Source organism: Cucurbita pepo, chromosome 13, assembly GCF_057944985.1.
Source record: "Cucurbita pepo subsp. pepo isolate OVF chromosome 13, ASM5794498v1, whole genome shotgun sequence".
Classification (NCBI taxonomy): Eukaryota; Viridiplantae; Streptophyta; class Magnoliopsida; order Cucurbitales; family Cucurbitaceae; genus Cucurbita; species Cucurbita pepo.
Window position 1 is genome coordinate 874,201 of NC_141810.1, and position 22,425 is coordinate 896,625.

Here is a 22,425-nt window from a genome sequence, read left to right on the forward strand (position 1 = left end):
GGGAGCTTTGCACCATAGAGAGAGGCTTATAAAATCTTGGACACAATGGATGATAGAAAGAAGATGAATGAATATTACTAAACGCAAATGCGTGTTGAGGGCGTCCAAAGGTATATTAGGAAAGAAGAAAAAGAGGGGATGTATTGGAAAGGAAAGGCAAATAGAAAATGGAACCAAAATTGGGACGTAAGCTCAAAGGGTTGGGTTGGGTTGTGTTTGCGTAGGCGTAGGCGTAAGTAATAATGACACGGCTGCTGTCCTCCTCCTCCTCCTACCTTCATTAAATGTTTTTCTCTTTCTTCCCAAATTATTTGAAAACAAAAACCGTGGGCGTTCTCCACAAAACTACTTTTCCCATATCTCATTTTCTTTCATTCATTCATTCATTCATGCACCCTCTCTCTCTCTCTCTCTCTCTCTCAAATCATCTCTCTTTTCCATTCTCCACTACATTCCCATATCATTTGTCTCCCTTTTTTTTTTTTTTTTTTTTTTTTTTTTTTTTTTTTTAAATTCTCTCAGTTTAAGACGCGTGGCATTTGACACGCTCACATCCACATCTTAAACTTGAAACTAAATTATCCCTCCATCCCTCCATCCCTCCTCTCTAGACAATGATTTAAGTGAGTGAATAATAAAGTCACCAAGTTTGAATATTGAAGAGGAAGTTTGAAGAGTGGGAGTATGGAATTACAATTATGCCCCCCCGGAGTGGGGGAAAATATTTATTTATAGTTGAGTTGGAATATTAGAAAAAGGAAAAAGGATTGAAAGGGAAAGATAGGGGTGGGAATTAGAAGGCCGGTTTGGGTGATTGGGTAGGCAAGCAAGGAAGATGCATTGAATTGCAAAAGAAAGAGAAAGACCCAAAAGAGGAGCTGTAAGGCATGTGCAACTCACATGCTTGCTTACCATTAATAATAAGAATCAAACCCTGTCCCGTCTCTTCTGATTTTCCCCCTTCCCTCTCACTGTCGCGCCCAATATTTTCCCACCTCATTCATCACGTGGATGTTTCTGGGTCACAATAGTTCAGCTTGCATTGGTTTCAAGTTAAAAGTTGTAAGTGCATATTAGGTCACCATTGTTATTAACACTTGTTTGATGTGTGTATATAGTGAGGTATAGTAATCGGATGGGGAGAGTGTGGAAAGGGATGAAGGATATGTTGGGTTAGTGTGGAACAAGGAAAATGAAAAGGACATGTGTCATGGAATGTGTGGGATGGAGGGGCATTTTGGGAATATAGATTTGTGTATCATAGGAACACTGGCATGACATGTTGAAATCATATCTATTTTTCTTCCATTTCTGTGGCCATCTTTTTGGCATCTCATCCCCTCTTTTCCCATCATCTACACCCCCTTCTCATTTCTTTTCCTTTTAAATCTTTTGTATATATATTAAAGTTAATTGTGTTCTTAATGGCTCCTAATCCATGTTTTAACCATTTTTTGGACTTTGTTCTTCTGCTTCAGCTAATTCAAAAAAATTCAAACTTTTTGTTTGATTTTAGAATTGGGTTCTTTTCCTTTGATGCATGTGTTTGGCTAAAAACACCCATAAAAGGGGGGAAATCTTATTATCTCCTTCCATCTAATATCTCTCATTTTTCATCTCCCTCTCCCTTTCGGTCTACAACATACACTACTATTAAACGAACTATTAAGGTTTGTACCATCCCAATCCATTTATCTAACTTTGAGATACTAATTCAGTCAAAGACGAAAAAAACCCGAAAAACTAAACCCTAATCTCCTATTAACTCGATAACACTATGCAAAATGAAAATGACCGTACCCTAAGAAGCAAAATTTAGATATGAAACAAACCTTAGATCCTATAATCAACCATCAATTGAATTTCATAACCCATAAAAATTAAAAGTACAATTCATATAGAGATAATAAAACGAATAACCGTCGTCTGGACGCTAAGAAAGAAGGCACGAAAAGCAATAGCTACCGCAGTGAGTGCAAAGAGAAGATTCGGTTGTACTAATGCATTGAACTGAGGAGAAAAATGTTAGAAGAAAAATGTTAGAATCGCACAACATCACATACTCGATCTGATCTAGACGAAAAATGAGATAATGGGTTAGATATAGAATTAAATTATATGAAAAAGTGAGTGAATGAAAAAAAAAAAAAAAAAAAAAAAAAAAAAAAGTTGAAATAAAAGAAGAAAAGAGAAAGGAGGGCAGGGGGTCGGAACCTTGGAAGACACATTCTTCGTTATCTTTCTAAAAGCAGCAAGTTGTATTTGTTTCGTAAACTCCACTTGGCGTATGAAATTCACTGAACCCATCCTTCTCTCTTCCCTTTTGACGCTTCAGTAACGTTAAAATTTAACCAAAAATAAAATTATACGCCAAAACCCTCTCTGTTCTGTGTGCTGTGACCAACCACCCCATCAATTTCACTATTATTCATCCCCTCTCTCCATTCATTCTTCTCCTCCCATTCACCGCCTTCTCCATCATCATTCCATAAATTCCCCCATTTCTCCACCTCCCCTTCTTCGATTTCCATTTCAACGGATTTCTCCCCAATCCCTCTTCTCTTTCAATAGATCTGCGCTTTTCTTTTCATCTTCTCCCCAAATCTCTACATCACTTTTGATTCTAGGGCTTTACCGATTGATCTTGGGTTGATTTGGAGCCATCCAATTCAAATTTCGTCAATGAGACTTGGATTTCCAGAAGCCGAGGAGCGGGGCGTTCCGAATCCCGACCACTGGGTAAATCTCCAGCAGCGGAGCCAAAAACAGCCGTGTTATTTCATGGACGGAAGGTCCACTTCCAATTTCACTTCCGATTCGGCCAATAGGATTTCGTATTACGCGCAGGAGCGGCGGCGGGTAGAGTACGCGCGGTCTCTATCGCAGGGGAAAGCGCGGCGGTTGGTGCCGGCAGCGAGCTATTTGGGGGTGCTGATATGCCTGGCAGCGTCGCTGTTGATTCTTCCGTTGATTCTGCCTCCCCTACCGCCGCCGCCGTTGATGCTGCTGCTACTCCTTCCGATTGGGCTTCTGGGAATGCTTATGGTGCTGGCGTTTATGCCGTCCAATGACACTAAGGATCTCAGCTCCTCTCATACATATATGTAACGTAAATGCCAAATGGTTGAAAATTTTGTATCTCCTTTCCTTTTTTCTCTGTACGCTTGAGACTCAAAATGGTTCTTTGATTACTTGAAAATGGTTCTTACATTTGGTAACATTGAATCCGGCTTCATGTTTTTTGCTCTCGCGTTTCAATTTTCACAATACTCATCTTCCCTATCGTCGTTCATGTATCTTTTGCTCCCAAAGTTCTCCCTTCATAATCATTTCATTAGGTCCTAATAAAATAATGCATAAACTAACTCTGCTCATAATTTTGTTTTAGGCTTGATTCATTTTGAGCTTAAGCTAAGGTCCTACAGGCTCAAGAAGCTCAAAATACCTTATAACAAGCTCAAAATACCTTATAACAATTAATACAGTATTTCTTGATTATAAATTGAAGATCAAAATAGTATTTCTTGATTATAATTTGAGGATCAAGAGAATAGTATTTCTTGATTATAATTTGAGGATCAAGAGAATTTGGAGATCATTCCCTTGATGATCATAGATAAATTGAACGATCATCCCTAGTCAAAAGATGGAACTTTCTTTGTTCTTTCAAAAGGCACCCAATACTCCTTCCAACTCAATACTCATTCAACCAAATATGTTTTATGTTTATTATTATTATTTGGTGAATATAAAATATAGCTTTTTATTTATTATTATTTTTTTAATACATACAAAAACATGGAATACAAAATATATATATATATATAGTATAACTGGATATTTGATTTGGGTGTTATGTGGTAGAAGTGGGTGGAATGAGATAAACGCGAGGAAGGATACATTTTAGACTTAATGGGGAAGTTTAGGATGAAGGAGTAAAGGATAAGCTTTGAACGTAACCCATAAATAAAATATTATTATATGAATTTTGACCGAGTCAATTTTTATATACGACTTATGTGTATGCGTGAAAAGGGTTCACCCAACCCCCAAACTACAAATAGGGTTCACCCAACCCCCAAATTACAAATAGGGTTCACCCAACCCCCAAATTACAAATGGGCCTCTGGCCCATTTATCTTCAATTCAACTCGCCTTCCAGCAAATCCATCAAACCAGTTATGTTTTGGAATTTTTTTTGGTTTTCTAATCTTAGGTTTATTTGTTATGAGGCCAACCCAAAGCCTTTTGTTCGAGGGCTCTAGAGAAGGAATCGAGCCTCAATTAGTGTACTTTGTTTGAGGGGAGGATTGTTGGGAGGGAGTGCTTATGCTTAAAGTGGACAATATCATACAATTATGGAAAATCGTGATTCCTATTCCTGATAAAAAAAAAATGGTGTTGTTTATATTCACAGCTTAAATATTTTCAAATATCCTTCCCTCAAAATTTTTATTAAATAATAATAATAATAATTTTGATTATTTATTTATTTTTAAATCATAAGAACGAATATTAAATTGAATAACATTTGAAGCTAACAACAAGGGTAAAATACATTTCCATCCTAGTCTTCATATTTTCAAACTCAAACATTTTTGTCTGATTTTTATTTTTATTATTTTTTTAAATATTTTAAATTTATCTTCTTACTTTTGTTAAAAATAATAAAATACATTTTTTCACCTAAAAAAATGGGGGGTTGAATATGATGAGGATTGGGCAAGGGGTGGAGGTGTTTATATATAAGTTGGGGAAGAAAGCAATGATTTTGGTATGCATGCCTATTGACTCCTTCAGGAAGCCCTAGAGTGAGCAACGACCTTCTCCCTCATCGAATCTTAATCCTACTGTAGATCTGTTTCCACTTCCCCCGGATTGCTCTCTGCTTCTTCCTTTTTCACACCTTCAATCGCCATGGATGAAGAGTATGACGTTATTGTGCTTGGAACCGGTCTCAAGGAGTGCATCCTCAGTGGTCTTCTCTCTGTCGATGGCCTCAAGGTCTTCATTTTACATTCTCTACTCTTTTTCTTTCTTTTGTTCTCGAATTCAGCTGCCTCCATTTTAAATTCTGCGATCAATCTTCTATGTGTTTCTGATTCTGATCGCTCTTACTTCTACCTCTCATTTCCTGCATTTATCTTGCTTTCCTATCTTGATCTTAGTTGCATCCTTGAATTCTTTTACTTCTTTATCACTTTATTTTTTCATCGAAGAGATCGTTGTTTTGCGCTCTTCAGTTGATCTGCACTCCAGATCAACATATTGGATATCGTAGTTCTTTTCTTTTTTTGCATCACCAGTGAAGCAATTTCATTTCAATAACTTCCATACTTTGTTGGCCATTTTATTGCGAAGTAATTACTTGCTCATCAAGTGAAGAAATCGGCCGGGGCTTCAGTGGATATTAATTCTTTTATGCTCTGCTACAATCTTCTCCTTTATCGATGCAATGATCTATAAGTTTGACTTCGGGTGTTTACTGGTGTTGTGGAATTCTTGACATGCTGACTCCATAGGCTTGCGTGATATGCAGGTCTATGTTCTCTATTTGACTTGTTGAGAAGGTTTTTCTCTCACATTCATTTTTCATGTTCTAGGTTCTGCACATGGATAGGAATGACTATTATGGAGGGGAATCTTCATCGCTTAATCTCATTCAGGTCCTCTCTCTGCTGACTAGTCCCATCCTTTAAGCCAATTCCAGTATTCTTGTGCTATTCTTCAATCATATCATGTATTTACTGTATTAGTTTAATTTGCAGCTTTGGAAACGGTTCAGGGGAGATGACAAGCCACCTGCCCATCTGGGTTCTAGTAGGGACTACAACGTGGACATGATTCCAAAGGTCTTCATTCCCCCACCTTGTTATGGTTTTCCAAGTTCTTGCTCACTTTGTCAACTGATATGCTCGTCACTTCTATTTTCTAATGAACCTGTTTTCTCATTGTTTTACATTTTTTCTTTTCACAATTCTCAATTTTATATTAATACTTATTTTCTGTGTGGCTAGTTTATGATGGCCAATGGAACACTTGTGCGTGTTCTTATTCATACGGATGTAACCAAGTATTTGTCTTTTAAAGCCGTTGATGGTAGCTATGTGTATAATAAGGGAAAGGTATTCTCTATTTTCGTTATACTTTTGTTTATGTTTCCGTACTGTTTCTCTTGAAACTCTTATTAAAACATAAGACTTATATCAAACTTAATGATGATAAATGCCTTTTTGTAGATCCACAAAGTTCCAGCCACGGATATGGAAGCACTTAAATCTCCACTTATGGGTTTATTTGAGAAGCGCCGCGCTCGGAAGTTCTTCATCTTTGTTCAAGATTATGATGAAAGTAATCCTAAGACACATGAGGGAATGGACTTGACAAGACTGACAACAAAAGAACTGATTGCGTATGCCTCAGTTTCCATATATAACTTTTTCATGTTGTTGACATAACTCTGAACTCAATACTAAAAGAAATTGTGACAGAAACATTTAAATAACTCTTACTAACGAAATTTGAATGGTCACCTGGGATTTCCTACAATATCATCATCAAACACTCATTGTCTAATGCTTAAATTGAATGCTTAGGCATCTTAGGGTATGGATATTACCTTAGGCATCTCAGGGTTGGAATGCTCATTTAAAATATGTAGGGTTGGGGACAGGGAAATAGATTTCCTTAATTTTTTTTCAAGAATGGAATGGAGACGAGATATATGTTTCAGCCTGCCTTATATAGCTTTTTTCTATCACATTATTTATAAGAATATATTAATTTTAAAAAAATCTAATCTCTTTTTAGACATACTTTTTATTCAGGTAGCTTTCCGCTTCTTTATCCTAAAAGGATTCTTAATGTACTTAAACCACCGTGCTTCGGTGTGTTGTCTTTATATCAATAGGCCCCATTGATCTTCTTGTTCATAGTTTATCTGGATGTCTTTGTTCTATAATAGTTGTTTGTTAATATGTTGTATAGATTAATGTGCTTATATGAAATTGATTGTTAACAGAAAATATGGACTCGATGACAACACCATTGACTTCATTGGTCATGCATTGGCACTTCAAAGAGATGATCGCTATCTTGACCAGCCGGCACTAGATACAGTAAAGAGAATGAAGGTGACAGCCATCTAGAGTTGCTAATTACTCTGTTCTTTTTCGCATGTTTTAAATCTCTTTTCTCCCCTTTCTTATTTGTTTGATAGCTTTATGCGGAGTCTCTGGCACGCTTTCAAGGAGGGTCTCCGTACATCTATCCTCTATATGGACTAGGGGAGCTTCCACAGGTCTTTCTCTTTCTCTCATCCTGTCTATTTACTTACTCTAGCATTATTAGGTATAATTTTAGTTCTCTTTTGTAAATCTGCCTCTTATTGCTCTATGTAATCTATATCTACTCTCACTCTTCTTACAGGCATTTGCTCGCCTTAGTGCTGTCTACGGTGGAACATATATGTTAAACAAACCTGAGTGCAAGGTTGCCCATATGAATTTTACTATTTGATTTCATATTCGGCTATATTTTCATTGTTTTTAGTTTTTTTTTTTTTTTTTTTTTTTTTTGTAAACAACATTTCATAAACAGTTTTATCTCTCTTTATGGTAAAGTGGGTTGATCTTTGAATGCTAGGTTGAATTCGATGAGGAAGGAAAAGTTGTTGGTGTCACATCAGAAGGGGAAACTGCCAGGTGCAAAAAGGTTGTCTGTGATCCTTCCTACTTGCCCAACAAGGTAAGAACTTTAATGTCCTATTCAAATCATTGTGTGTTTCGTGGACTGATTTAATTTTAAGATTGGGTCTGCATATGCAAACCATCGATAACGTGAGCCTGTATTCTTTTCTTTTCTTAATCATATATTTTATTATTGTATTTTTGGGCTTACTCGATCAGTAAATGGAGCCTTATAACTTTATCCATCTCATTGTGGATTAGCCTTGACAGTCGAGGAACCATGATGATGTCTCTAAACCAGACTCATTATACTTCTCTCTTTCTCATTATTATGAAGCCTGAAGCATAAGATAAAAAGACGACACTTCCCATCTTATGTGATGTTGCATATCTTGAAACAGGTCAGGAAGGTTGGTAAGGTTGCTAGGGCCATTGCCATAATGAGCCACACCATACCAAACACCAATGATTCCCATTCGGTGCAAATTATTTTACCGCAGAAGCAGTTGGGTCGCAGATCAGACATGTAAGCTCTTGTATAGTGCTTATTGTTAGAGTAATTAAAATTCCATTCTGCACTTCTCCGACATTCAACTGAAGTTCTGACATTATTTAGGGTAGCTTTAGGAAAGGGCAGGTATTTTAGTTTATTATGTTAGTTGTATCTGTTTTGAAGATTATTCTTTTGTTTCCATTTTTTACAAATATGATAACTCTCACTTTTATTATGTCTTTGACAAAATTTCGGAACACTCCCCATGATTAATTCTCCACTTTTGGTTTTTATTTTTCCCAATAATTTAATAGACCTATAGCTTCTACTGGCCTTTTCTTATCTAATGAAGATTTGAAGACTTATTACCTCATGGCCAAAATTCACTTTTCTGTTTTTATCTGTCACTGAGTTTCCTATTCAGTTATATGTGAGTTATAGGAGGGTTTATGCATTGACATAAAATATTTTTGAAGAATTATAAATCTTGGTCGTACTTTGCACGTGTCAGTTTGTTGGATAAGGTATAAGTTATTTCCACCTTATAGCTTGATCTTTCATTTCAAGAGTTTTGTTAAGTGTACCTCACCCTTCCATAACTGATACACCCCCCCCCCCCCCCCCCCCCCCCCCCCAAAAAAAAAAAAAACCAACAAGTAGAACTGAAGAAGTATTAGTGTCCTGATCTGTTTATTTTCTCCCGATCTTCACCCTTCTCTTAAACATTTTTTATCCTTGGTGTGTTCGGCAGGTATGTTTTCTGTTGCTCATACTCTCACAATGTTGCTCCAAGAGGCAAGTTTATTGCTTTTGTTACCACAGAAGCTGAGACTGATCATCCAGAGGCAGAACTGAAGCCAGGAATTGACCTGCTGGGGGCCGTTGATGAGATATTTTTTGATACATATGACAGATACGAGCCAGTCAATGAACCAACTCTGGACAATTGCTTTATATCCATGGTATGTTCACGTTGAAAGCTTTTCACCTGCCCCTCTTCCTCTGCCCACGTGTGCTTGTGCTCTGTGTATTGAATTAATTCATTTCGTGTACCATAATTGCCACTTCTCACTTCCAACAGAGTTATGATGCTACAACACATTTCGAGTCAACTGTCATTGATGTGCTCAACATGTATACAATGATAACTGGCAAGGTGAGGATCGTTTTTCCTAACCATTGTATAACTTTAGATTTGAATATTTTGGTTATAGAGAAGAAGATTATATAGTGACTCAATCTTGTTTTGAATTATAAAAGCTCGTGTCTTTTACAATAACATGGTATGTAGGTTCAAGCCATGGTAGTCATCTACCTAGGATTTAATATTCTATGAGTTATTTTGACAACTAGATACAGTAGGGTTAGTTACTTGTCTGGTGAGAATAGTTGAGGTACACATAGGCGAGTCTGAATAGTCACAAATATTAAGGAAAGAAAAATAATTTCATAGTTCATTTATGGTTAGAATATTTTTCCTTGACCCATATCCATCTGATGCATCATTCTTTCATGTAAAGGTAGACTTTCCCTTAAACAAGGGGTTCATAGTGACGTAGTAAATTTAATGAATTGGAGTTTAAGAAGTCTTAAAATTTGCAATAGTCGGGCTTGGTGGGCTTGATTTATATATTATATAGCGTAATGTGTTGGTGGCGGAAGTGGTAATGAAAGATGGTGGTTTGTTTTCAGGCTGTGGACCTGAGTGTGGATTTGAGTGCTGCTAGTGCTGCAGAAGAATAAGAATGAATGAACAAGCCTTGGACTGCATTGTAATTCCTGCTTCTCTTTTTTCATTCTCTACTATTTACCAAAAACTAAAACTTAGAGATGTGCCTGTATTTGCCTTGTGAAAAAGTGATTTGATTTGGTCCCCTTTGGTTTATTTTTGGTTTCAATGGAGTGATTATAATGTGTTGATGCACTGATTGCTTCAAAATTTCCATCTTCGCATTGCATTCTTTTTAAATGATTGGAACAATCCCACACTTGATTACAGGTAAAAATGTTGTTATCATGTAAGCTGTATCCGGAGATGTGATATAGAAACTTGACTATCAGTTTTGAGTCTGTGTTAATTGAAGAATCAGAGTTGATTTACGAATCAAATTTTACACCTTCAATACACTTCCAAGTATTGAATTTACGTACCTTTTTTTTTTTTCTTTTCCTTTTGTACATCCATTGCAATTTTTGGATTTACCACATTACAAGGATCTAATAGTTCCCAGATTGTGTTAGAATATGCATACTCCATTTTGAGGTTGATGACTTTAATTTATTCGTTCTAGTCAATTTTATTTATTGCTTCTTAAAAGGTCATTAAGGTCCGTGATGTCGTCATTAGTTAAGAAGACTTGAGTTTTAGTTAAACCCATGTTAGGTAACAATTAGACTATTTTATAACCCTCCCACTGAGGTGTTTTCATTTCTTTTCATGAACGGAGTCCTTACATCGATTGGAACATTCTTTCTAAGGGTGTGAAAACCACTCTCTAGCATACACGTTCTTGAGGGGAAGTTCGAAAGGAAAAGCTCAAAGAAGAGAATATCTGCTAGCGGTGGGCTTGGGTTGTTACAAATGGTATTAGAGCCAAATATTGAGGGGTGTGCCCGTGAGGACATTGGACCTCAAAGGGGGTGGATTGTGAGACCCCACATCGATTAGAGAGGAATGAGTGTCGGTGAGAATGTTGGGCTTCAAAGGGGGTGGATCGAGATCCATTGGTTGGAGGGGGAGGGGACGAAGCATACTAGTGACATGGGAAGTTTGAAAGAGAGGGGAAGCCTGAAATATAGTAGTCAACATGAGTGTAGTAACCTTCGTAACTAAAGCTTGACAAATATAGGTATTAAGAGATTCCAACTACCAAAACACTGTACAACCAAGCGTTCAAATGATTTCAAGCATTAGCAACATATAATAAGCCTATAACTTCAAATCATCATTCCCAATTCTTCACGAGACAACATACAGAATTTGCAGTGGAAGAATCGGAGCATTGATAATTCATTTATGAATTTGAATTGAACCTCATTATTATACATACACACGAATGTATAACTTCAGACGAAAGCGGACCAAGAATAAACAATTCAACAAATAAAGATCCAAATAACTCAACACCTTTGCAAAAGTAACACTACAGAAACTAAAACATTTGACATATTCTGGGCATCTCCCCCCATTTCAATCCTATTACCAACAAAGCTCAGGGGAACTTGGGAAGCAAGCCTGGAGCAATAATCAAGGAAGGATACCATCCCTTTCCCAGATTCCCAAACAGGTTCTATTTTCATCAAAGGAATTGCCAGTCATCCTCATGTGCCTCCTCCTCTTCGTTCGGCATGTGCACCATGCCATCAGTATCGCCCTCCGCTAACCTACTACAGTTATCCAATGCATTGCCCTGTCTCCCTGAATTCGTGGAATGTGTTTCAGCAACCGTGAACAATGGCGCTCCATCCGACTCGTCTGCCAACTTTGATGCCCGATAACAGAAATCATCGAAATCATCTGGCACCAGAAAAAAATTTCAAAAGAATCAGGAAGCATCAATCAAGTTGTTATCCACGATTATGAAGCTAGAGTGCAAACCTTTGTCTCGACAATAAAATCCAATTGCTAGAGAAGGATCCATGGATTCTAAGGGGATGTGCCGGATAACACTACAGAAAACAATGCATTAACATATGAGAAACAAAAAGAATTGGCAAGCGAAAAACAGTAAACCACGAGACATTTATGATATGGAAAAACTCACTTGCAGTGATAAGAGGAAGTATCTGCGTCTAGGTCATCCTTATCAATATTAACTACCTAAAATGGAAACATTGTTAGACAGTCATTATGATAACTTAGATTTATTTACAAATATGTCACATTAAATTATCCTGGAGAGAGACATGGAGACGTTTGTTTGGACAAGACATTATAGTATTCATTACGTTTTATCAATTTATTAGCTGAGTCCACATGCCTACAATGGAGCATTGAATCTCACCACCTCCCAAACCTCATCACACGAACTCTCCAACCCTTTTAAAATCCCATTGTTCCTCTCGAGCTAAGGGACATCTAATACTCTAACCCACCCTTTCTCTAACACGAATCGGTGAGTTTCAGCCACCAACACTTCATCCCGTGGCTGGAAATTAACAGCTCAATCTAGAACCATCCCACATCTAAAGTCAAACAATTCCTTCCTTAGAAGAGCCTCTTCACATAGGATTACTGGCAAAGTCCTGCAAACCCCTTAAGCACTTAAGTCTTCACCAAATAACTTCCAGCTCCTTCTCATTCTCATCGTCTTGAACCCCCACTTCTGACACGTTAAGCCATCTTCGAGCACCTTCACAAAGGATGACTCTAATCTTGGAGGAGGCTCGACTCTTTCAATCTTAGTTAAACCAAGCGCTTTTAGGAGAATGATATTTGGCGCATCTCAAAAAGAATCCCATGCCCCTCTACCTAACAAACCAAGTTCCTCTCACATTCAAAACCACTTGTACCCAACACAGTGCCTCAGGTGCTCATCATCTTCCGAAGAAAAGAAGGTCACTCGATCTTTGGACAAGACTCTCAAGGCAATAGCTTACCCACATCACTACCCCCAACTTCAACGTAATTTTTGAGAGCTTGGCCTTATTAACTCTTTGAACTCCACTCCTTTCCAAACTAGCTCACTTTCAACACAAACCTCTTCTGTTCCACCCTCACAACAAGAGGCTTAACTTCTTTCACTCTCATGGAATCCCCCAATGAAACACCACCTATCTATTATGATCACCATAATGATATCACACGTCAGACACATACAAAAGCAAGGATAATTTAGATATTCTTAAAAAAGGATCTCCAAGGAAATTAATGTACCTGCTGAACTTCATGTGGATCAAGATAAAAGGCATTTTCATCTTGAACACCCACAATGTATGTTGAAACACTGGGCTTCCCTCCCAAGATGCCGAGGCTTTGAGGAAAGGTAAATGTCGTTTTCAATGATAGGATGTACCTTCACAAGTTGAATAAATATGTTGAGCATAAATTTCTAAGCTCCAATTTCTACTAGCCAAACTACAGAAATAACATGTAGGTCTCCAGAATAGCAGCAAGTGAGGCTGCTATATTTTAGCAAACAAGCTAGTAAACATACATGCACCTCTTTATGACAATCAGTAAAAGATTACAACATGAATAAAGATTTCAAGATCTCTACTAAGACTAACGGTATTTGGAAATTGATAAGCCAATCAAGTAATGGTTTCTAGGGCCTGGGGCAATGAAGTAAATAGCCATCGGCATTTTTGTTATCATGGCTTATAAATTGAACATAAAGACAACTTTCTTTTTAAAAAACCAATTTAACAATAGACATTTAAGTGCAACCTTCCCCCACCCTTCCCCACAAATCCTCACACCATGAAGCAATGCTAGACTTAAAAGAGTTTGATACAGCAACAATTCTAAACCTAGAGAGCCAAAATTTGCAACTTCTTACCGAAGCTTTTAATTCTCAATAAAACTGCTCAAGCATGAAGATGCAAAACCAATTATTAGGGGAAAACTATAGCCTATAAAATTACTACTTCTCGTATGAGAATCCTATTTCGCTGTTATTAAAATGAGAGTTAAGCCCAAAGTATGAAAAAAAAAAAAAAAATGCAAGCCAGTGAACAACTGTAACATACCTTGGATTGATTTTTTCAAGTCCAAGAACCAAAGGAACTAATAAAAGAATGGGGGTCCAATCAAGTTGGCCTTTTGAAAACTCAAAACAATGTCTTGAGGCATCATCAATGTATAAAACTGGAGCACCACCTCTCTCTCCGTCTTCGTCTCCAGAAACAATGTAAATGGCCATTGGAAGTTGCTGGTCTTGGAGATTAGGGGTCTCCCTCTTTAAGCGGACAAGAGTCTCCCATGACCTACACATTGCATAAGGTCCCACCCATGACCCAGCAGCAAGGTCATAGGCCCTTCCTGCCTGAAGAAGATTATGGATTGAAAATGCTGATTTCTCTGAGTCACCAAAAAGGTGCAAGACTTCAACATATTCTTTATCCAATGGCTGCCAATTAAAGACAATTACTTTTAATGCTAATTGTTTAGGAAATACATCAGTAAGTCAAACAAATCTTTCAGTATCGTCACCATACAGCCATACCTTCCGAGAAGTCTTTCTCCAAGATCTTCCTAATCTATGAAAAAGTAATGCCTGTAAATAATACAGAGATTAATAAAAGGAAATAACATAATACCTTTTTGGAAACCCTCATAACCAAAGTACAGTTAGTACAAATGCATAAATAAAAATAAAAATCATCAGAACCGAGAGCGAGAACAGCAATGGCTAGAGTATGAATTTGTCTACCTGAGCAACAAGCATTTGACTGCTTCTTAGCATGCAGCCCCAATTTACATCACTGGTGTATTTTGAGTCTTGAATAACATTGAAGCCTATAAGTGGAGAGACAAAAAAGTTAACTGCAAGTTGTCCAGGAAACATATGCCTTGTGATACAAGTATAACTAAAAGAGAGCATATTTCATGAAACCTTTACGATAGGTAATCAGAATTCTAGATGAAAAATCTAGCTCGAATCCTGCTGAACCATTGCTAGTAACATCATCAGGAGCCTGATCCTGGGAAATTTTATGGCACACACCAAGAAGCCATATATCACCGCCGGAGCTATAGACACCACTCCTGTGAGAACCCAATATGCGCTCCTGAAGTCTCCTCATTGAGCCACTAGTCATAACTTTTCTTACAGTTGTCCAGACATTTTGTCGAGAATGAAATGTCTTCTTTTCACTAACAGAGGGCTCTTTGTGATGTTCAAAGATTGTTAAAGTAGATGTAAGGAAGCTTGACCATAAGGAGGCTTTGGAGGATACGTGATCTTTAGACCCTAACTCTGGACAAACAGATTGCTGAGTTCTATCTATAGTATCAGTTGTACTTTCAGAAGAGCATGTTGAATTCAGATCTTTCCCCCTTCCCATGAAAACCCTTCATTACCTAGCCAACAAAGTGAAAACAATTCAGAATACAATGACTAGAAACGAAGTTATTTCAAGAAAATTCCATAAGTCAAAGTTAATATAGAGATAAGAAAAAATTAAAGGGCGAACTTTTTATAGGCCCAAAAAAGGGCGAGTTCCAGAAAAAGAAAGCACATGGAATGAAAATACAGTACAAGAGGGCTCATGGATTACAGATTCCAGTCATAATAGTGTGTATTAGTGACTAAGAAAACAAAGATGAATGTAATTCGTACTTCATTTCATCTCTCCTTAAAACATTCTACACGAAGTGAATGATCCACATGAGTGCCATGCTGTTTTGGTTCTGTAGCCTTGAAACTTCTTAAAGAGCTAACATGAAGAAAATAGCTCCAACGGAAAAGAATAAGACCAACAGGATACTTACACAAGTTCTTAAAAAAATTCGTCCAAATTGAGGCATCAAACTTGATGAATAATTAAAAGAAAAAACAATCATAAACTGTTAAATGCTCAACTTTCATTTTAATTAAGACAGAATAAGAGCTCACCTTTAGAGATGGCTGCATTCAATCACTTTGAATATATATATACAGAACTGAAATGCGTTTAGCAAGAGCATGATTGATGAAAACATGTTTCAAGTTTTACCAAAATGATTTCAAATATTCAAAGTTGCGTGCACATGAAAAAGTTAATGATGACAGCTGATAACAGGATATCTCCAGTCAAAACATTGAAGAATTCGCTCAACATAAAACTGCGAAGTCATGAACGCACAACCGAAAGCAAACAAACCTATTAGAAATTGCAGAAAATAAAACAGGAAGAAACGAAAAAGAAGATCAGTGAGATGAAGAAAAATCCAAGTAGCCGAAACATGAGAGAAATCGTCAGGAAAAACAAAGAAAAAAACCTTCTGAAGGCGTTAGAATCCAGCATCCTCTATTCAGCGCAAGAGCCTCCAGGCAAGCAATCAAAGTAGGAATTCGCAATCAATTGGGTTCCCAATTTCACAAAATTGTGCGGCTTCAAGCACGAGGGATTAAGAATTGATTGTAATTGCGTAGGCGATCAGCTTCCCAGTATATAAAAACTGGGTTAAATCAACGTCAATGGGGGAATAAGGATTCATTATTGAAGCTGCTTCATTTCTGATGAGCTTCGACTTCGAATGAGTTGTCGCTGAGCTGACTTTGGGCTCTATCACTTGGGCTGCACCTCGGCCCATCTTGGACCCTATAAAAAAACCCTAAAATTAAAAATAATATCTTTATTTATTTATTTATTTATTTTTAAAAACAAGTCTAAAAAATAGGCCCATCATTCTCATCTTCCTCTCTCTCAGTCTTCACGCCGGCTCCTCCTCCTCGCCGCCGCGGCTATCCCGTTCTGACCAGGCCGTCGCCGCCGATGCCTTCCGGCCTGTCGCAATTTATTTTTCCGTCTGCCCGTCGCACGCCACCATCGGCCTCTTCTTTCCGTTGCATACTTCTGCTTTCGTCGGCGACTATCAATGAATTCGAACCAAATCGATCCGGATTCCAATCCTAGGTCATTTGCGATTTTTTGTACTCTGTTTTCGGTAAATATAAGAATTTTCTAAAAGTTATTGTTCTTACTTATTTCATCTTAATCGTTTGCAGCTGCGCCTCGTGAAAGAAAGCATTTTGTTGCCGTGAAATTACCCTATCAATGGCTCTCTTTCGAATCTTTTACCCCCGACCATCGTCATTTCGATTCAAGATCTCCACCTTATCTACCCTGCAGCTAAGTACAGTCTCTTCTGCCGATTTATTCTATGACCATCTGCAGAAAAACAATGGTAATGTGGAGAAAACCCTTACTACTGTAAAGACCAAGTTGGATTCCAGATGTGTCAACGAAGTATTGCATAAATGTTCTTTCGAACTGTCCCAAATGGGTCTTAGATTTTTTATATGGGCTGGTCGACAGCCTAATTATAGGCATAGTTCTTTTATGTACACTAGAGCTTGTGAACTGATTGGACTTAATCGAAGTCCATGTTTGGTTTTTAATGTTATTGAAGATTATAGAAGGGAGGGTTGTCTTGTTGATATTGGGATGTTTAAGGTTATTTTAAATTTGTGTAAAGAAGGTAAGCTTGCCAAAGAGGCTTTGTCGATATTAGGGGAAATGGCTGAATTTCATTTGCGTGCTGATACTACAATGTATAATCTGGTCATAAGGTTATTTACTGAGAAGGGGGAGATGGATAAGGCGATGGAGTTGTTGAAAGAGATGGATTCAGTTGATATTGATCCTAATATGATCACTTATATTGCCATGCTCAAAGGATTCTGTGATGTGGGTCGTCTGGAGGATGCTTATGGATTATTTAAGGTTATGAAGGACAATGGATGTGCACCCAATACAGTGGCTTACTCCGTGCTACTTAATGGTGCCAGTCGACATGGGGATCTGGAAAAGCTAATGGAATTGTTGGAAGAGATGGAAAAACAAGGGGGAACTTGCGGTCCAAATACTGTCACGTACACTTCCATAATCCAGAGTCTATGTGAAGTAGGCCAGCCTCTGGAGGCATTGAAGATATTGGACAGAATGGAAGACTTTGGTTGTGCTCCAAATCGTGTTACAGTTAGCGTGTTAGTAAAGGAATTTTGTAAAGATGGTCACATGGAGGAGGCTTATAAGTTGATTGATAGAGTTGCTGCAAGAGGTGGTGCTTCCTATGGTGATTGCTATAGCTCACTTGTAATATCCTTGATTAAGATGAAAAGGATTGCTGAGGCAGAGGAGCTATTTAGAAACATGTTAGCCAATGGGGTGAAGCCCGATGGCGTGGCTTGTACTCTCATGATCAAGGAATTGTGCTTAGAGGAGCGAGTGGTAGATGGTTTTAACTTATGCAACGAAGTCGATAGGAATGGATATTTATCTTCCATTGATTCTGATATTTATTCTCTTCTTTTAGTTGGACTTTGTGAGCACGACCACTCTGTGGACGCTGCAAAACTTGCAAGGTTGATGCTTCAAAAAGGGATTCGTTTGAAACCTCACTATGCTGAAAGTATCATCAAACATGTGAAGAAATTTGGAGACCAAAATTTAGTTATGCATTTGGGTGGAATAAGGGAATGACAAGCAAATCCTTCCAAGAACCTAATATGGTTTAGAACTAAGGTTTTTAGCAAGCTTCAAACATATAGGTTGCTTAGCCATAGTGTAGATATGGATGTCAAACCAGTCTCAATTGCTTATGGGAGAAAAGAAGATTGTCACGACCTTGTGATCCTCTTGAGTGTTTCACTTTACTGATTGCTGGAAAGGTGAGACAAAAGTCCTTCCTAACCACAAATCAAATCGTACGTGTTAGAGGTTACGAGTTCTATTTTGATCGTGTACCTGAAGTACATCTTACTAGTTTCTCAAATTTCAATATTGTCAGGTCAAGCGAAGATGCGTTTAAAATTTCGATATAGCCAACCTGAAGCACGTTCAATAGCGTCGCCAAGCAACGCTGCCCTGTATTCACAAGCTCGCTCATTGCCACCCAAGGTCCTACGGCAGATTGTGAATTGTTGATGTCTTAATTGTTGAGAAGAGCATTTCGAATGAGTGTACATTAGCCTTTGACACTTGTTTGTGCCACTTTTCCTCATTGGGTTTGGCTTGGTCCTGACTTCTGCAACATAGTTTGTATCCGTTTGAGTGAATGAATCGAAGAGCGTATATGGAAAGATAAAAGACACGTGGTGTATTGTATTCACGAGGCATACGTATTTAGAGATGTTCATTTTTCTGGTCGAAAATGGGAGAGTTTTTGAGTTGACTAAATGCAGACAGAGAAGTACAATACATTCATCATCCCTTTTTCTGCACTCCACTCCTATTATTATTACTTTAATATACATGTTTGAAATATTTGGGACTTTTTGTAATATTTACTATTATTATTATTATTTTGTTATTAAATGACTCGTGCCTTTGATAATTTGTGAAACATCATTCATGGAACTAATTTTGAAATGAAATATTTCAAAGATATGATTAAAATAAGTTTAAAATTCTAGTAAAATTTCGTTAATATTTTATTACATTTCATCCGAAAACATCAATTCATCCCTTATGTTATATCAAACTTGTCAATGATAAAATTTATAACCTTGCACTTGAGTGAATATTTTTCTATAATATAATAAAAACATCAAATTATCTCGTGTCATGTCAAATATGTCGATGTCAAACCTTATAGGCACAATGGACTATAAAACTCTACACTGAAGCGAGGTGAAACGAAAGGCGCCTAATGCTAACATTAGCTATTTCAACACTTTCATTCTCTTCCAAAAGCATCAAATTCACCATCCAAAGTTAGTGCCAAAACTAAGTAGTTAAAACAAAAGGAAACGCCTCTTACATAGTGACCATGACAATTAAGTGACAAAAGAGTTCAGTCAACAATCCCTTGGCATATCTATGGAAGGGCATCATACTTCTTTTTATAAGAAAGAAAACAAAACGTCCACTCTTCCTCAGATGGTGCTCTTTTATTTACTCCTGCACCCACAAAATCAATTACCTCTATATCAGACAAGTATAAACGTCTCCACAGACAAAGAAACAAACATTATGCAGAAGAATTCACCTTGATTCATTCATAACCTCTACTTTCACTAGTCAACACTAACAAAAGCCCTCACTTAGATCCTCATGGCTGTTATATGTACATTCTCGCTCGAAAAATGTGGGATACCCCATAATAACAGTTATATGCTGGTTCAAAATACATTTCGAACGTGTAAACTATCCGGTACATCGTTCTAGTCTCGCTCATCCCTGACAGTCACATTGTCTGAACCCATCAAGTCACTAACATATTGACCCTCTTAACTTTTTTCACTTCCTCTGATTGACGTCCCTATCAGCTATCAGGAGTTAGTTCTAATATAGCCTATACACCTTATGGAAGAATGACCTCCTTTGATTCGAAACTGAACAAACTAGGAAAGGAGTCTGGTCTCTCTAATTAACTAACTTATTTGTATAAGAATATGAATGGATGAACTTGTCCATTCAGTAACTGTCGTGATTTCAGATTTTATATGCAAGTTGCGCATAGCAGTAGTAATAACAGAGAAGGAGATGTCGCATACCTAGTTCTCATCCTCGTCACCACCATCCTCCCTATTCTTCTTGAGGCGAGTGGTACCGCCCACTTTAATGATGGGCAACTTCATCTCACCGAAAGGTGTGTTGACACGAATATTCCCTTTTATGGTGTAGCCAGTGCCTCTTCCTCTAATCATTTCCCAAAGTGCCGAACCGAAGTCCTTAGGCCTGAAAGTGATTGGTAAGTCGACGTAGCTGATCCCATTTTTATCAATGGGTGTAAATTTGGAGAGATCCGAGCGTCCAATACTAATATCAGAGAGCCAAACTTCACAGTCGAGGTCCTTCAATCCCAACTCAAAGTCATTCTTATTTTCCAATTTCAAATGGAGAATGGCAACAGTTTCTTCAAATGAAAATCTCTGGAAATGTATCTTCTCAATACTGACGTCGGGCTTGTAAGGAATAGGGATCTCTCCAGTTTTCTCAAGTGGCAATGTCAGTCTCCCAAAAACAGGCACATCCACAATCAGATCAACCTTGACCCTGTAAGGAATGATACTGCCAGGTTTAATGTCATTATATGTGTTCTTTATATCATCATAAACCAACTTCAGAGGAATTTTGACAGTCTCCTCTCCATGAGCATGAATTGTTCCAGCATCAGGAATCAGACCAGAGATCAGTTTCCTGCCATCACTCTCTATCAAATAGTTAATGTCAATTAGAGGAATGGGAACAGGATTAGGGTTTTTAACCAGAACATCAACGACAATCTCAGCCTTCTCAAGATTGATCGAGATAATATGAATCCCAGTGACATCGGCAGTCGGCTTCCCGAAACTCATCTTTTCTTCAATCTTCTCGCCAACGTCATGCATAAAACCTTTCACTTTGTTAAGGAATCCACCCTTCTCTTCATTTTCACCTTCCTTCTTGTCTTTGTCTTTATCACCCCTTTCTACGATCTCAGGTCTATATGAAGACGCCATAGCTTCATTGCAAATTACAAATGCACAGATTTAGAACAATTCTCAGATTTATTCTGTTCTAAAAATTCAAAGATGCAACTGGATGGTAACGTAAACAAAATATGTATTGCAAAAGAAAAATGCACCGTTTGCCTCAACAACATGAACCAAAATTGTAGAGACTGAGAACAATAGTTTCAAAATCAAATATCATCCTGTAGTGATCAATATATTTTCCGGCGAACAATACTAATGCCGAAAAGTCTACCAAACTAACAAAACATCCGCAAGAAACGATACAAAATACATTAACAATTTAGCAATAAGAAAACCTGGAAAAGCAATGGATTGAGTCAGATGAGGAGGAGACGAGACAAGTCGAGGAAAACAAATATGAAGAGGTTGTAAGAAACAAAAAGAAAAGCGGAGGGAACATGGAAGAGAAGAAAAATGAGAGCAGAAATTCAAAATGTAGCAGTAGAAAGGAGAAGAATTCACCTGAGAGAGAGAGATCAGAATCGCAGTGGGAGCGGAAGGAATTGAAGCAAGAAGAAGAAGAAGAAGAAGAACAGAGGAGAGAGATTTAGATCCGAAGAAGGAGGACGAAATGACCGATCAGATTGGCGCCAAGGAACACGTTGTGGGCTTTACGCGCGGCCCATCGAATTTCTTGCCATGAATAATACTTCACGTGCCTCCACGTAGACAACACCCATTTCAACCACCAACATATTTTCTTTCCAATATATTTATAATTTTTATATTAACAAAATAATAAATTCTACAAATTATCCTTTAATTTCCCCCTAAATTTCCATAATAAAACAACGTAGTCAGGTTAGGATAATTGGAATTAAAAAATAAATAATTACGCACGCAATCTTCTAAAAATATTTAAATTATAGGAATAAAATAATTTTCAAAGCCGCCCAATTTGCAAATTAATGACGTCATATAAACTTCTTTTTTTGACCCTCGATTTATATTCCTAGTATTTATATATTTCAATTTAATTTCATGCAAAAATATTAAAAATCGAGTTCTTTAAGTCAATTTTTAGTCATAAATGGGAAAATCTTTATTTTATTTTATTTTTTAAATTAATTTTTGGAATAATTTAAAAATTCAATACTTAAACTTACCCGTTGGGTAGAATTTCTATATAATTCTC

At 37.4% G+C, this 22,425-nt stretch overlaps 5 protein-coding genes across 7 annotated transcripts; 3 read left to right on the top strand and 2 right to left on the bottom strand.

Annotated features, from left to right (window-relative positions):
- The first annotated feature begins 2,348 nt into the window (after nucleotides 1-2,348).
- Nucleotides 2,349-3,220, top strand: ARL (ARGOS-like protein). The gene has a single exon (XM_087116995.1). It carries the CDS (start codon nucleotides 2,683-2,685, stop codon nucleotides 3,106-3,108), a length of 426 nt encoding a protein of 141 aa, XP_086973121.1. The 5' UTR covers nucleotides 2,349-2,682; the 3' UTR covers nucleotides 3,109-3,220.
- A 1,534-nt stretch (nucleotides 3,221-4,754) lies between these two features.
- Nucleotides 4,755-10,105, top strand: LOC111809272 (guanosine nucleotide diphosphate dissociation inhibitor 2). The gene is made up of 13 exons (XM_023695712.2): nucleotides 4,755-5,004; nucleotides 5,604-5,666; nucleotides 5,769-5,852; nucleotides 6,018-6,125; nucleotides 6,240-6,412; nucleotides 7,022-7,133; nucleotides 7,220-7,300; nucleotides 7,429-7,491; nucleotides 7,645-7,746; nucleotides 8,090-8,214; nucleotides 8,933-9,143; nucleotides 9,263-9,337; nucleotides 9,874-10,105. The coding sequence occupies exons 1-13, from the start codon at nucleotides 4,918-4,920 to the stop codon at nucleotides 9,922-9,924; spliced, it is 1,335 nt and encodes a 444-aa protein (XP_023551480.1). The 5' UTR covers nucleotides 4,755-4,917; the 3' UTR covers nucleotides 9,925-10,105.
- A 1,078-nt stretch (nucleotides 10,106-11,183) lies between these two features.
- Nucleotides 11,184-16,343, bottom strand: LOC111809270 (cysteine protease ATG4). Its single transcript, XM_023695709.2, has 9 exons — nucleotides 16,106-16,343; nucleotides 14,739-15,205; nucleotides 14,556-14,641; nucleotides 14,349-14,399; nucleotides 13,873-14,252; nucleotides 13,058-13,196; nucleotides 11,946-12,001; nucleotides 11,780-11,850; nucleotides 11,184-11,698 (listed from the first exon to the last, which is right to left on the bottom strand). Exons 2-9 carry the CDS (start codon nucleotides 15,187-15,189, stop codon nucleotides 11,481-11,483), a joined length of 1,452 nt encoding a protein of 483 aa, XP_023551477.2. The 5' UTR covers nucleotides 15,190-15,205; nucleotides 16,106-16,343; the 3' UTR covers nucleotides 11,184-11,480.
- Nucleotides 16,344-16,482: 139 nt separating this feature from the next.
- LOC111809271 (Tetratricopeptide repeat (TPR)-like superfamily protein) lies at nucleotides 16,483-19,146 on the top strand. 3 transcript variants are annotated; one of them, XR_002817199.2, is made up of 3 exons: nucleotides 16,483-16,743; nucleotides 16,836-18,536; nucleotides 18,620-19,146. XR_002817199.2 is itself a non-coding variant. In XM_023695711.2 (2 exons), exon 2 carries the CDS (start codon nucleotides 16,885-16,887, stop codon nucleotides 18,310-18,312), a length of 1,428 nt encoding a protein of 475 aa, XP_023551479.1. In that variant the 5' UTR covers nucleotides 16,483-16,743; nucleotides 16,836-16,884; the 3' UTR covers nucleotides 18,313-19,146. The 3 variants fall into 3 exon arrangements, 1 of the variants encoding a protein (XP_023551479.1); XR_002817198.2 differs by having other exon boundaries at nucleotides 16,836-18,500; XM_023695711.2 differs by having other exon boundaries at nucleotides 16,836-19,146.
- Nucleotides 19,147-19,462: 316 nt separating this feature from the next.
- Nucleotides 19,463-21,911, bottom strand: LOC111809002 (uncharacterized). The gene is made up of 3 exons (XM_023695291.2): nucleotides 21,753-21,911; nucleotides 20,328-21,277; nucleotides 19,463-19,731 (listed from the first exon to the last, which is right to left on the bottom strand). Exon 2 carries the CDS (start codon nucleotides 21,273-21,275, stop codon nucleotides 20,328-20,330), a length of 948 nt encoding a protein of 315 aa, XP_023551059.1. The 5' UTR covers nucleotides 21,276-21,277; nucleotides 21,753-21,911; the 3' UTR covers nucleotides 19,463-19,731.
- Nucleotides 21,912-22,425: the final 514 nt, after the last annotated feature.